The sequence below is a fragment of the Chiloscyllium plagiosum genome, chromosome 26, assembly GCF_004010195.1.
Source record: "Chiloscyllium plagiosum isolate BGI_BamShark_2017 chromosome 26, ASM401019v2, whole genome shotgun sequence".
NCBI lineage: Eukaryota > Metazoa > Chordata > Chondrichthyes > Orectolobiformes > Hemiscylliidae > Chiloscyllium > Chiloscyllium plagiosum.
Window position 1 is genome coordinate 12,340,954 of NC_057735.1, and position 13,222 is coordinate 12,354,175.

General features: G+C 41.7%; 1 protein-coding gene across 2 annotated transcripts in view; it reads right to left on the reverse strand.

Moving 5' to 3' along the window:
• Positions 1–13,222, reverse strand: part of nucks1a (nuclear casein kinase and cyclin-dependent kinase substrate 1a) — a 43,594-nt gene that overhangs the window by 4,898 nt on the left and 25,474 nt on the right. For both annotated transcript variants that reach the window (XM_043716515.1, XM_043716516.1), the window contains 2 exons: positions 11,884–12,039; positions 1,864–2,019 (listed from right to left, as the gene is read on the reverse strand). In XM_043716515.1, the coding sequence (XP_043572450.1) occupies positions 1,864–2,019; positions 11,884–12,039 (312 nt within the window). The remainder of the gene's footprint in view (positions 1–1,863; positions 2,020–11,883; positions 12,040–13,222) is intronic.

Sequence of the window (13,222 nt, forward strand, 5' to 3'; positions counted from 1 at the left end):
AAACTTCCAGCTCAGCACTGTCCCCATGACTTGTCCGGACTTGTCCTACCTGCCTATCTCCTTTTCCACCTATCCACTCCACCCTCTCCTCCCTGACCTATCACCTTCATCCCCTCCCCCACTCACCCACTGTACTCTATGCTACTTTCTTCCCACCCAGACCCTCCTCTCGCTTATCTCTCCACGCTTCAGGCTCACTGCCTTTATTCCTGATGAAGGACTTTTGCCCGAAACGTCGATTTCGCTGCTCCTTGGATGCTGCCTGAACTGCTGTGCTCTTCCAGCACCACTAATCCAGAATCTGGTTTCCAGCATCTGCAGTCATTGTTTTTACCAACCTGTCATACCAGTCTGAAGCCCATCTAACCTACACTATCCCATGTTCGTCCATATACTTGTCCAATGCTCGGTAAATGTACTTAAAGTTGGCAAATCTACTACCATTGCAGACAAAGCATACCAAACGCCTTCTTCACTATCCTATCTACCTGTGACTCCACTTTCAAGGAGCTATGAACCTGCACTCTAAGGTCTCTTTGTTCAGCAACACTCCGCAGGACCTTACCATTAAGTGCATAAGTCCTGCTAAGATTTGCTTTCCTAAAATGCAGCACCTCACATTTATCTAAATTACACTCCATCTGCCAGTTCTCAGCTCATTGGCCCATCTGGTCCAGATCGTGTTGTAATCCGAGGTAACCCTCTTCGCTGTCCACTACACCTCCAATTTTGATGTCATCTGCAAACTTACTAACTGTGCCTCTTATGCTCGCATCCAAATCATTTATGTAAATGACAAAAAGAAGAGAGCACAGCACTGATCCTAGTGGCACTCCACTGGTCACAGGCCTCCAGTCTGAAAAACAACCTTCCACCACCTCCCTTTGTCTTCTACCGTTGATCCATTTGTCTGTATTAAACTTCATTTGCCACCTCTCAGCCCAGCTCTGCAGCTTATCTATGTCTCTCTGTAACCTACAGCATCCTTCGTCACCATCCACAACTCCATCTATCTTAGTGCTGTCGGCAAATTTACTAACCCACCCTTCTACGCCCTCATCCAGGTCGTTTGTGAAAATGATGAACAGCAGTGGACCCAGAACTGACCCTTGTGGTACACCACTAGTAACTGGATTCCAGGATGAACATTTCCCATCAACCATCACCCTTTGTCTTCTTTCAGCAAGCCAATTACTGATCCAAACTGCTATATCTCCCACAATCCCATTCTTCCGCATTTTGTACAATAGCCTACTGTGGGGAACCTTATTGAACGCCTTGCTGAAATCCATATACACCACATCAATTGGTTTACTCTTATCTACCTGTTTGGTCACCTTCTCAAAGAACTCAATAAGGTTTGTGAGGCACGACCCACCCTTCACAAAACCATGCTGACTATCCCAAATCAAATTATTCTTTTCTAGATGATTATAAATCCTATCTCTTATAACCTTTTCCAACACTTTACCAACAACTGAAGTAAGGCTCACTGGTCTATATCTTGCTTTTATTTAACAACGATTCAGACTTAATGGTTTCTGCTGCAATGCCTTGCCAACAGTAGTTGTATACAGAACAACCTCAGTTATCCAAACATCAATTATCCTAATTTTGGATTATCCAAGCAAGATCTCAAGGTCCCATAAAAATGTTATCTGAACAATCAGTTATCCGAACAAAATACTCCCCACCTGTCTCGGTTGGATAACTGAGGTTGTTCTGTAAATTGGTTTCTCAAGTCTATTTCTTCCATCCTAGTCCTGATGAATGCAAGAGGAGAAAGCGTGAAATTGTTTCCTTTTAGAAATCTTGAAATTCTGCATACAGCAATTTTCCCACTAGCAGAAGCATGCAGCTTACCTGTGGCACTCAGCCTGGGTTTGGGTGTCTTCTTTTCTTTTTTCTCGGGTACTGTTTTAGTCTTCCGTCCCTTTTTGCTTTTCTTCAAAGAGCTCTCATAGTCGCTGTCATCATCATCTTCCACGTAAAAGTCTGCATCACTTCCAGAATCTCCTTCTAGAATGATATTAAATTGTGAAATTCAGCCATAAAAGTATTAATCCATTTTTCACTTAAACAATAAATACTACTCAGAAATGGTAGTAAAAAACATTTAAGTTTAGGGTTTAAAAAAATATTTTGGCCTTCATGAGATCTGCCCTCTAACTGATTAAGCACACACAGCTGCTAGTATGTTATTGGATGATGGAGTAGTTACAGTGATTTACTGGGAATCCAGACTGTGAATTCAAGGGTTGGCATGACAAATTGAGAATGTGGCTTTCTTCTGACCATTATGAGAGAAACTCTTTGCAAAACACTTGGAAGGAAAGGAACCTGCCACTGCTACCTGGTCTTACCACCTACTTGACAAAGATGCCTTTAACTATATTCAAGGGGAGGCTGTTTGTAGGTAATGGGATGGTTGGGAAAAGGGAGGCCTTTTAAAATGAGATAACAAGAATTCAGAGACAGTATGTTCCTGTTAGTGTGAACGGCAAGGTTGGTAGCTATAGGGAACGCTGGATAACTTGAGAAATTGAGGCACTAGTCAAGAAAAAGGCAACAAGTATCAGATATAGACAGCTAGGATCGAGCAAATTCCTAGAGAGGAGTATAAGGACAGTAAGAATATACTTAAGAGGAAAGTCAGGAGGACAAAAAGGGGACATGAGACAGCTTTGGCAAATAAAGTAGTGTGGGTAAGTTGTTGGAGGGGTAAAAGCAAGAACTGATTAAGGACAGTCAACATGGCTTTGTGCTTGGGAAATCGCGTCTCACTAACTTGGCTAAGTTTTTTTGGAAAAGGTGACTGTTAAATGCAGAATGGTAGACACTGTCCATAGGGAATTCAGCAAAGTGTTCAACAAGGTTCTGCACAGTACACTGGTTAGTAAGGTTAGATCAATTGGTTTTAGGGGGAGCCAGCCAATTGGACACATCGTAGTTTGGAGGTAGGAGACAGAGGGTGTTGGTGAAGGTTGCTTTTTGGGCTGGAGGCCTGTGGACAGCAGTATGCCACAAGAATTGGTGTGCCAAGGATCAGTGCTGGGTCCACCATTTTTCATCATTTACGTAAATGATTTGGATGTGAATATATGAGGTATGATTAGTAAGTTTGCAGATGACATCAAAATAGACGGTGCAGTGGACAGTGAAGAAAATTATCTCAGAGACCTTGGGCAGGTGAGTGGCACATGGCATTTAATTTAGTTAAATGTGCTGCACTCGGTAAGGGAAACCAGGGCAAGACTTATACAATTAAAGGCAGGGCCCTGGGGAGCATTGCCGAACAAAGAGACTTAGGAGTGCAGGTGAATTGTTCCTTGAAAGTGGAGTCACAGATCGACAGGATAGTGAACGTGGCGCTTGGGAAGCTTGCCTTCATTGGTCAGATCATTGAGCATCTGAGTCAGGACATCACGTTGTGGCTGTATGAACATTGGTAAAGCCACTTTTAGAGTACTGCGCATAACTGTGGTCACCCTAGTATATGGAGAGTGTTGTTAAACTTCAGAGTGTGCAGAAAATGTTTATATGGATTTTGCTGGGACTGGAGGGTTTGAATTATAGGAAGAGGCAGAGGCTGGGACATTTTTCCTTGAAGCGTCAGAGAGGCGACCTTACAAAGTTTATAGAGAGGAATATATAGGGTGAAAAGCCAAGCTCTTTTTTCTAGGGTTGAGAAACCACTACTGATATTAAATAAAAACTTTAACAACATCCAGATATAAAATGTCACTGTAGGTTTCCTACATTTGCCAATAAATCCATGAACAAAAGAGCCTTAACATTTGAAAATAATACCATTAGCTTCCAACATTACAGTACACAAACATTTTTCATATCTCTGTATAAATCAAATCTCTTCTTTTAAGAGGAAGTTTTTAAGAAGGATATCAAAGGGCATGGGTACAAAGCAGGAATTTGGCATTGAGTTGGATGATAAACCATGTTAATATTGAACAGTGGAGCAGGCTTGAAGGACCAAATGGCCTACTTCTGCTTCTATTTTCTACATTTAACCCACAAAGTAATAATTCAGAAGATGGAGATAACTGCAGAAGTGACAAAACATTCATTGTCAGATTGAAAAACAGTTAGGTCTGTAATGCCTCCTCCACATGGAAGGCTAGTGCAGATAATACGAACTTCATTTCTAATGCCAAACCATGGAATGCCCTATGCTTGTTCCTCTGTGTGCTAAACTGCAAAGAGGAGCAGTGCCAAATATACTTGACCACCTATTTAGCAGTTCTCTGCTTGAACATTAATTTCTCACTTGGTTTTCAGAGCGACTAGATTAGGTTGGAATATCTGGTCAACATGGATGAGTTGGACTGAAGCGTCTGCTTCCGTGCTACGCATCTCTATGAATGAAAGGTATTCACTCATCTGAATCCCTCCTTAATCAGAACCTCCAATTAAAAATGGTCTTCTTTCTTACATGGCACTTCATAATTTCTGCTCACATTTCAGTAAATCAGAGCTGAAGTCTTCTGTACTTTTACAGCTTTCCTAGTTAAATGTGTTTTGAACATCCTTAATAAAGTTAATGTTTTGCTCCACATTTTTACACCTTCCATCAAGTCAAGGGGAGATTGAACTCTTGTTTCCAACCACATGTACTAATTTCACGTGGGAATTTTCTGTTGCCAGTGAGCAAACTAAGGTTTATAGCGATTCAAGTAAAAAAAAGCTAAAATGTTAATTTCTCAGAATTGCTTGCAAACATGATGGACATTTTCATGTTCAGGAAATTTCCAAAGTTGTTGTCTTTGAAGAGAAAAGCAATAACAGAATCCAGTCAGACATATTTAGCAAATGTACATGACTCTCAAATATTAACTAGTATGATTCTGAAAGGAAGAATAAATTACATTTATTTTCGCTACCTCTAGCTGTGTCATCAGGATTACTTAAACTACGAACAGATGAAGGTATTTCGACTGCAATGCAGTTACGAGATCTCAAATGTGCCTTTCATATTACAGCAATAAATTTGCACTCTTCTTACAATTAAATCACAATAAGGTCTCCTGTCTCTGAACCATAAACCAACGCAAGGACAGAAATGATTGAAATTACCCTACATTAAATTTCCATTGTGTTTAAAACAAAAAATTCTCAAGTCGCTCACCATAATAATCAAGGATATAATAAGCTTGATGAACATCTGATGGCTGAAAATTATATTAACAATATGGCATGCACACAAGTATGCAACTAAAATTAGTGAAACTTAGACAGCTATTAAATCAAGCCTTAATACCTTTCAATTAACCCAACAACAGCACTTACCTCACCAGGAGCAAGCAGTGCTGCTCAAAGGCTCAGACACCAACTGTTTAGTCATGCAGCTTTCCTTTTCTGGCTTGTGATACTATATTCATTGAGAAATATTTTGCAAGCAGAAAAAAAAAGTGTATGGGTATTTCCATTCTCCGGATAGCACAAACCATTCCATGGGCAGAACTGCCACCATAGTATGGGTACTGTGGATGCGTCAGGGAACCTTTTACAGATGTTTATTGCTACACAACTACACCTCATTACTTGCTTCCACAATGATTTAGAAATTAGCAAAACAGTACATAGGGTTGCATACAATCAAAGCCCACAAGACTTCATTTCTAGTAAAATGGAACCTCACCTACATATCAAGCAAACTAAACAACTTTACCGACTCAAACTTAAGCCTACAACTACATCATTCGTTCAGAGTTTTGGTTCCAGCTCAAAAATGTCCAATTATCCACTGTTGTATTTCACTTCATTTGGTTTACATTAGGGCTGTACAATCATATCATCCCACTTTGAAAGAAACATAAACCTTTTCGTATGAAAATAAAATGGCTTCAAATTAAAAACAAACAACGATAGATAAACCTATTCATTTCAATGAGGATGCCAATAGTAAAACAGAGTAAGCCAGAGTATCAGATGGTGTAACAAAATTTATCCTTTTCCCCATTGATCCAAGTTATCCGGGAATAGCAAGGGAAAGAAATCATGGTGGAAGTCATCTGCAGACTCCCAAGGAGCTGCCTCGCTGCAGGAGGAAGGATAAAACATGGGTGTCATGGGTGATTTTATTCTGCATATTGACTGAACAAATCAGGTGGCCATGGGTGATGTGGAAGACTTCAGTGCACTTGAGTGCATCAAGTAGTTGCTTCTTATAGCAGTACACTGCAGAACCTACCCTGGCACAGACTATTTTAGATCAATGAATGAGAAATAAGGTGGATTAATAAGAGCTTGAAGTTAAGGATCCTTGGGGTTAGCAAACACAGCATAGTAGAATTTCAAGTTCAGTTCGAGGGAGAGCAACTTGGGTTTCAGACCTATGTCCCCAACTAAAATAAGGGCAATGGCAGAGGTAAGAAGAAAGAGAACATATGCTGGGAAAACAAACTAAGGGGAAAGTCAGTGAATGAGCAGCAGCAGATATTCATGCAGATATTTCATAATGCTCAGTAAAAAATGTACTCCAGTCAAAAAGGAGTCAATGAGAAGGGTGAGCCACCCTTGGTTAAGAATGGTTAACAAAGGCAGTTAAGGTGAACATCCAATCATAAACCAAGGCATTCAAAGCTGCAAAAACTAGAGGCCAGAGAATTAGGAATTGTTGCTTCGGAACCAACTGTGGAAAACTAAAACATTCTTTAGAAAAGAAAGTAAATTGGCAAAAAAACCAAACCGCAACAGCTTCTTATGTATATATTTTTAAAAAGTTATTAAACTAATTGAGGATGCAAATAGGGAATTGATAATGGGGTAAAGGTAAATGGCAGATAGTTTAAGTCAATATTTTGCACTGGTGTTTATGGTAGAGGACACAATGAACACTGAAAAAAAGAGATAAACAAGGTGCCAATAGGAGCAAAGACCTGGTAACAGTCTCTAACAAGAGGGGATAACAAAAAGATTTGACAAGCTAAAGGGACTAAAGGCAGACAAGTCCTGCATCCAAGCTTCTTAAAAGAAGTGGCTACAGAGATAGAGGTGCCATTGGTCAACATATTAACTCACTTGATTCTAGGGAGGTTTCAATGGACTGGAAAATCATGAATGTGATACCCCTGTTCACGAATGGAAGGAGACAAAAAGCAGGAAACTATAGGACTTTTGGCCTAACATCTGTTATTGGGAAAATGCTAGTTCCATTAAGGAAGAAACAGCAGGTCAATCAGAAATACTTAGCACAGAGTCAGCATCGTTTTACAAAAAGGAAATTTTTGAATGTTCTTTGGGAATATAAGAAACAGAATGATAAAGGGTAAGTGCTAGATGAAGTGCATTTTGATTTTCAGAAGACATTCGCAAAGGTGCCACATAACAATGTTACAGCACAAGATGGGAGCTCATGACATCAAAGTAATGGATTGAGAAGTGGTTAATGCACGTGATAGAGTCAGGGCCAGGGTTGGAGGATTTGAGCCATAGGGAGAGGCTGAACAGGCTGTGGCAGTTTGCCCTGGAGTGTCAGAGGCTGAGGGGTGACCTTATAGAGGTTTACAAAATCATGAGGGGCATGTATAGGATAAATAGGCAAAGTCTTTTTCCTGGGGTGGGGGAGTCCAGAACTACTGGGCATAGGTTTAGAATGAGGGGGGAAAGATATAAAAGAGACATAAGGGGCAACCTTTTCACGTAGAGGGTGGTACGTGTATGGAATGAGCTGCCAGAGGAAGTGGAGGAGGCTGGTACAATTGCAACATTCAAAAGGCATTTGGATGGGTATATGAATAGGAAGGGTTTGGAGGGATATGGGCCGGGTGCTGGCTGGCGGGACTAGATTGGGTTGGGATACCTGGTCGGCATGGACAGGTTGGACCGGAGGGTCTGTTTCCATGCTGTACATCTCTATGACTCTCTCAGGCTGGAAAAATGTGACGAGTGAAATGTCACAATCAGTCCCAGAAATTACCTGTATTTACGATCCAAATTAATGACTTGGAGGTGGGAGAAAAAGAGTGAGATGTAAATAAATTTGTTAACTACAACATACACCGTCTAACTATTTTTGTATAGTGAGGTATTAAAGAACCTGCAAGGGGATAGGGATAGATTGAGACAGTGGACAAAAGCTTGTAGATGGATTTTACTGTAGGAAAGGTGATCCACTTTGAGTGAGAATTAAAAGGCACACTATTATTTAAATAGAGTGAGACTCCAATAAAGTTCAGTGCAGAGGCATCTAGGCATTCTTCCCATGAAACACAATGTTTACATGCAAATACATCAAGTAATTACGACAGCAAATAGAATTTGGCCTTTATTGCTAGGGGCTGGAGTTTAAAAGCAGGGAATTGTCACAACTTCACAGAGATTGGTAAGGCTATACCTAGAGGACTGTGTACAGTTTTGGTTCCCATATTTAAAAAAAAGGATCTACTGCAATTGGAAGCTGTTCAAGAGATTCACCAGTCTGATCCCTAGGATCAAGGAATTGATTTATCAAGAACAGATAAACAGGTTATGTCTTTATTCATAACATTAAGAATATTTGAAACAAACAAAATTCTGAGGGAGCTTGACATGGTTTAAGGTATTGTGCTTAAAGTAAAAGATGGCGGTGACTCAGCAAGTCTGAGTCTATAGTCCTCCTCCCAAGACCGAGGCAAAATGGGCCACCCTCCTCCACCACACTCACCAAATCAATTAAAAATAGTTTTTACTTAATGTAATTAGTGGTTTAGTGGGCGGCACGGTGGCACAGTGGTTAGCACTGCTGCCTCACAGCACCAGAGACCCGGGTTCAATTCCCGCCTCAGGCGACTGACAGTGTGGAGTTTGCACGTTCTCCCCGTGTCTGCGTGGGTTTCCTCCGGGTGCTCCGGTTTCCTCCCACCATCCAAAAGATGTGCAGCGTCAGGTGAATTAACTATACTAAGTTGCCTGTAGTGTTAGGTAAGGGGTAAATGTAGGGGTAGGGGTGGGTTTCGCTTCGGCGGGTCGGTGTGGACTTGTTGGGCCGAAGGGCCTGTTTCCACACTGTAATCTAATCTAATCTACTAAATTTAAACAGTTCAGTCTCCAATAAAAATGATTAGGGGGAAAGGAGCTCGCAGTTCTCAGCAGGCAGGAGCCTCTCCCCCACCCTCCCCAGCAGCAGCAGAGGCGTCCGCAGCTGCCCCGGGGGACTTACCTACGGTGGCGAGCCTCGCGGAAATAATCTCCAAACTCGACGCGAAGATCGATGCTTTCATTGAAGAGTCCTGAAGTCGATGGAATACACTCTCAGCCGCACTACAAAAGCACGGCCGAGACATCGAAGAAATTGAATGCCGAGTCGGAGGGGCGACCTCCAAGGCCATTGCAGAATTGGCCGTGGATCGGGTCCGGACTCTCGAGCAGCAAGTCTGGACCTTAGAGAATCACATTGACGACCTCAAGAATCAAGGTCGTTGAAAAAATATTCGTTTGATGGGCCTTCCCAAACGGGAAGAAGGAGGCCAGCTTACAAGGTTCCTTGAACAGTGGCTTCCACAGTTATTGAATCTGGAGGCTGGACCAGGCCAGGTAAGGGTGGAATGGGCCTACCAGGTTGCAATACGCGGGCCCGGCTCGAACCAGCGCCCCTGCCCGGTCCTGTTCTGGCTGCAGAGCTATTAGGTGTGGCAGATGCTCTTGGAAGCTTCCAGAAATCTTGGGAAAGATCCCCAAGCCATGACTTATAAAGGATCCAAGATTGTTATTTCAGGACTTTCCCCCCAGCTTTGGTCCGAAAGAGGAAGGCATTTGATGAAGCGAAGAAGCGTTTAAGGGATTTAAACATTCAATACTCCTTGCGCTAGCCAGCTATACTACGCTTCAGCCATGAAGGGTCTGTGTATAACTTCGGATCACCGGAGAAGGCCAAAGAACTTTTGGACTCTCTTAGACAAATTATAAGAGTTAATTGATGTTGTTTTGCCCTACCCTCACCCCGGTTTACCCACTTTTTTTTTTCCTTTCATTACCTTACTGTTTAATATTATCTCTGGGGGGTGGGAAGAAGGGTTTATTTATTCATCCTTTAATTAGTGATTTTCTCACCCACCCCGCCTTTTTTAATATATATATATAGGCCAGGGGGTCTAGTTAATGTAGATGGGGGGGAAGGTGGTTACCTTATCTTATTTTATCTTTGTCCTTGGGAGCGGGGTTGTTTTCCCCTGTTATTTTGTATTAATATATTTAACTATTATTTACTGAGAGTGTAATTTTATAGTCACTTATGTTAATATATGGTATTAACATTACCAAATATATCCAGGTGTTGGTATGGGTGGGGGTAGGGTGCTCACTGTTAACTCTAGCTGGGGGGTGGGTGGGGGATAGGGTACTCACTCTTAGTTCTAGTTCAGTAGTATACTTGAATTTTCTTTATCCTATCGTGGGGTGCCTGGGTCAAGGGTGGGGCACTGGTTGGGAGAGGTTATGATGGGTTTTTTGGAAAGGGAGTGATGCCCCCTGGGAATAAGGGGGAAGATCTCTGCTTAAATACATTTTATACTTTTTAACTATTTAGAAATAATTTTTTTTAATATTGATCTGAATGTACTAAAGAGCTTTTATTTTTGTCTATTTTATATTCTCTATACTTGAGATGTTTTGGATAAATACGGGTTTTGTTGTGATCTGATGTTAACACATTCCGAGCATGTATAGCACTGCTCAATTTGTATGTTATCCGTTGGTTTTTTTTTTCCTTTTGAATAATGTAAAAATTTTAATGATACACTGGCTAGTTGTAAGTTAGATGAGTAGTTAGTTGAGTTTTGTCTTTTTTTTCTCCTGGTATTTCTGTTTTCTTGTTTGATAGATTTTGGTTATCATTTATTTAAGATTTAACCGTATATCAATGTTTATACTTGGGTTTTTTTTAGTTTTCTTTTGTAAACTTGTAAAAACATGTTAAATTTTCAATAAAAATATCTATTAAAAAAAATTTAAAAAAGTAAAAGGGGGCAAGTTCAAAAGGAGATGCAAGGCAAGTTTTATTTACACAGCGAGTGGTAAGTACCTGGAATGCATTACCAGAGGAGGTGGTAGAAGCAGATACTCTGGCAACGTTTAAAAAGGGTCCTGAAAGATATATGAATAGGCAGGTAATACAGGGATACAGAGCATGTGCAGGCAAAAGGTTTTTAGTTTAGAAAGACCTATGTCGGCACTGTCTTGGTGGGCCGAAGGGTCTGTACCTACGCTTTTCTGTTCTTTGTGCTTTTTGCTCTAGATATCGAGAAGATGTTTTCATGAGTGGGGGAAATCTCAAACTAAGGGATATGGTCACAGAATAAAAGGACACTCGTCTAAAACTGAAATATGAACGAATTTCTTCACCCAGAGAGTAATGAATGTCCTTTACCCCAAGAGTTATGGATACTAGATTAAAGTATTTAAAAAAAAAGATATTGAGCTAATATTCCAAAACTCTATGCTGAGCTAGCATGAAGCAGTAGGTGAAGCCTGAGGCAGATCAGCGATGACCTTGTTGAATGGCAGGCAGGTTTAAGGAGCTGAATGACCTGCTCCTATGTTATGTCTCTTATGTCCTTGTCTTCCCTTCTCCTGCACATAGTGATCCCAAAGGAATACTTACCTAACCAAGTGTCTAAGACAAACATTTTTTTTTTAAACCCATGGACACGATATGGCTAAGCTCAATCTTACTCCAAATTACATCTACACACGCTAATCTTTCCTCCAAGCACCCAATTACCACAGTCAACTATCACAATAGAGATCATGAATGTCCTAGTCTGGGTCACATAGCACCAATCCTCATATTATAGTGGTCAGTAATAAAACCTTCTCATTAAACTAGAGGTTACAATTACAGTGCACAAAACTATCACTGAAGACTTGATCACAGATCAATTCACTCACTTTCCTGAACAGCCTCTTCATCATCGTCAGGCTCTTCTTCACTCCCTCCATCGTCCAGCAGGATTTCTCTCTGTTTGCTTGCAGCTTTGGACGCAGCTTGTCTTTTCTGACGGCCATCTTTGTGGCCTTTTTCATCTTCGCTCTCATCATCTCCTGCTAAATGACGCAAATAGACAGTGGATTTAATTTTAAAATTATTTAAACCCATAGTGTTTATACCGGCAGAAATTAGACACTTGTGATGTTTACAGTGCTAACATCTTTCTGAAGTGGGAGTTGCGACTGTAATGTTATTCAAACCCTGTAGTAATGCTTGATGTAGGGCATGGCAAATAAAATATCAATTCAAATGAGAGTCTCACAGGTCAAACAGAGTAAAAGGACCTTTTCTCTGCAGGCAGCTATGTTCTACTGCACCTGGTGTACACAAGTTTGACAACCTTCCTTCGAGAGGCACTGTTTTTATTGCTTTCTGGATCAGTGGTGCTGGAAGAGCACAGCAATTCAGGCAGCATCCGAGGACAGGCAAAATCGACGTTTCGGGCAAAAGCCCTTCATCAGGAATAAAGGCAGAGAGCCTGAAGCGTGGAGAGATAAGCTAGAGGAGGGGGGGGGTGGGGAGAGAGTGGCATAGAGTACAATAGGTCAGTTCCATATGCTCGGCAGAGTGGGAGGGGGAGTTGAAATGTTGAGCCACTGGGCGGTTTGGTTGATTGGTGCGGGTGTCCCGGAGATGTTCCCTAAAGCTCTCTGCTAGGAGGCGTCCAGTCTCCCCAATGTAGAGGAGACCGCATCGGGAGCAACGGATGCAATAGATGATATTAGTGGATGTGCAGGTAAAACTTTGATGGATGTGGAAAGCTCCTTTGGGGCCTTGGATAGAGGTGAGGGAGGAGGTGTGGGCGCAGGTTTTACAGTTCCTGCGGTGGCAGGGGAAAGTGCCAGGATGGGAGGGTGGGTCGTAGGGGGGCGTGGACCTGACCAGGTAGTCACGGAGGGAACGGTCTTTGCGGAAGGCGGAGAGGAGTGGGGAGGGAAATATATCCCTGGTGGTGGGGTCTGTTTGGAGGTGGCGGAAATGTCGGCGGATGATTTGGTTTATGCGAAGGTTGGTAGGGTGGAAGGTGAGCACCAGGGGCGTTCTGTCCTTGTTGCGGTTGGAGTGGTTGGGATTTTTATTGCACCATGTGGCGATTTACATATAGTATACAGCATAGTAACAGATAATTCAACCTAAAAATTGTTCATGCTGGCGTTTATGCTCTGGGTTATCAGGACCATTGCGAGCTTCTGTTTCTTTTTTAGTATCCTTAACAGCCTCATCACTGCAATTCATTTG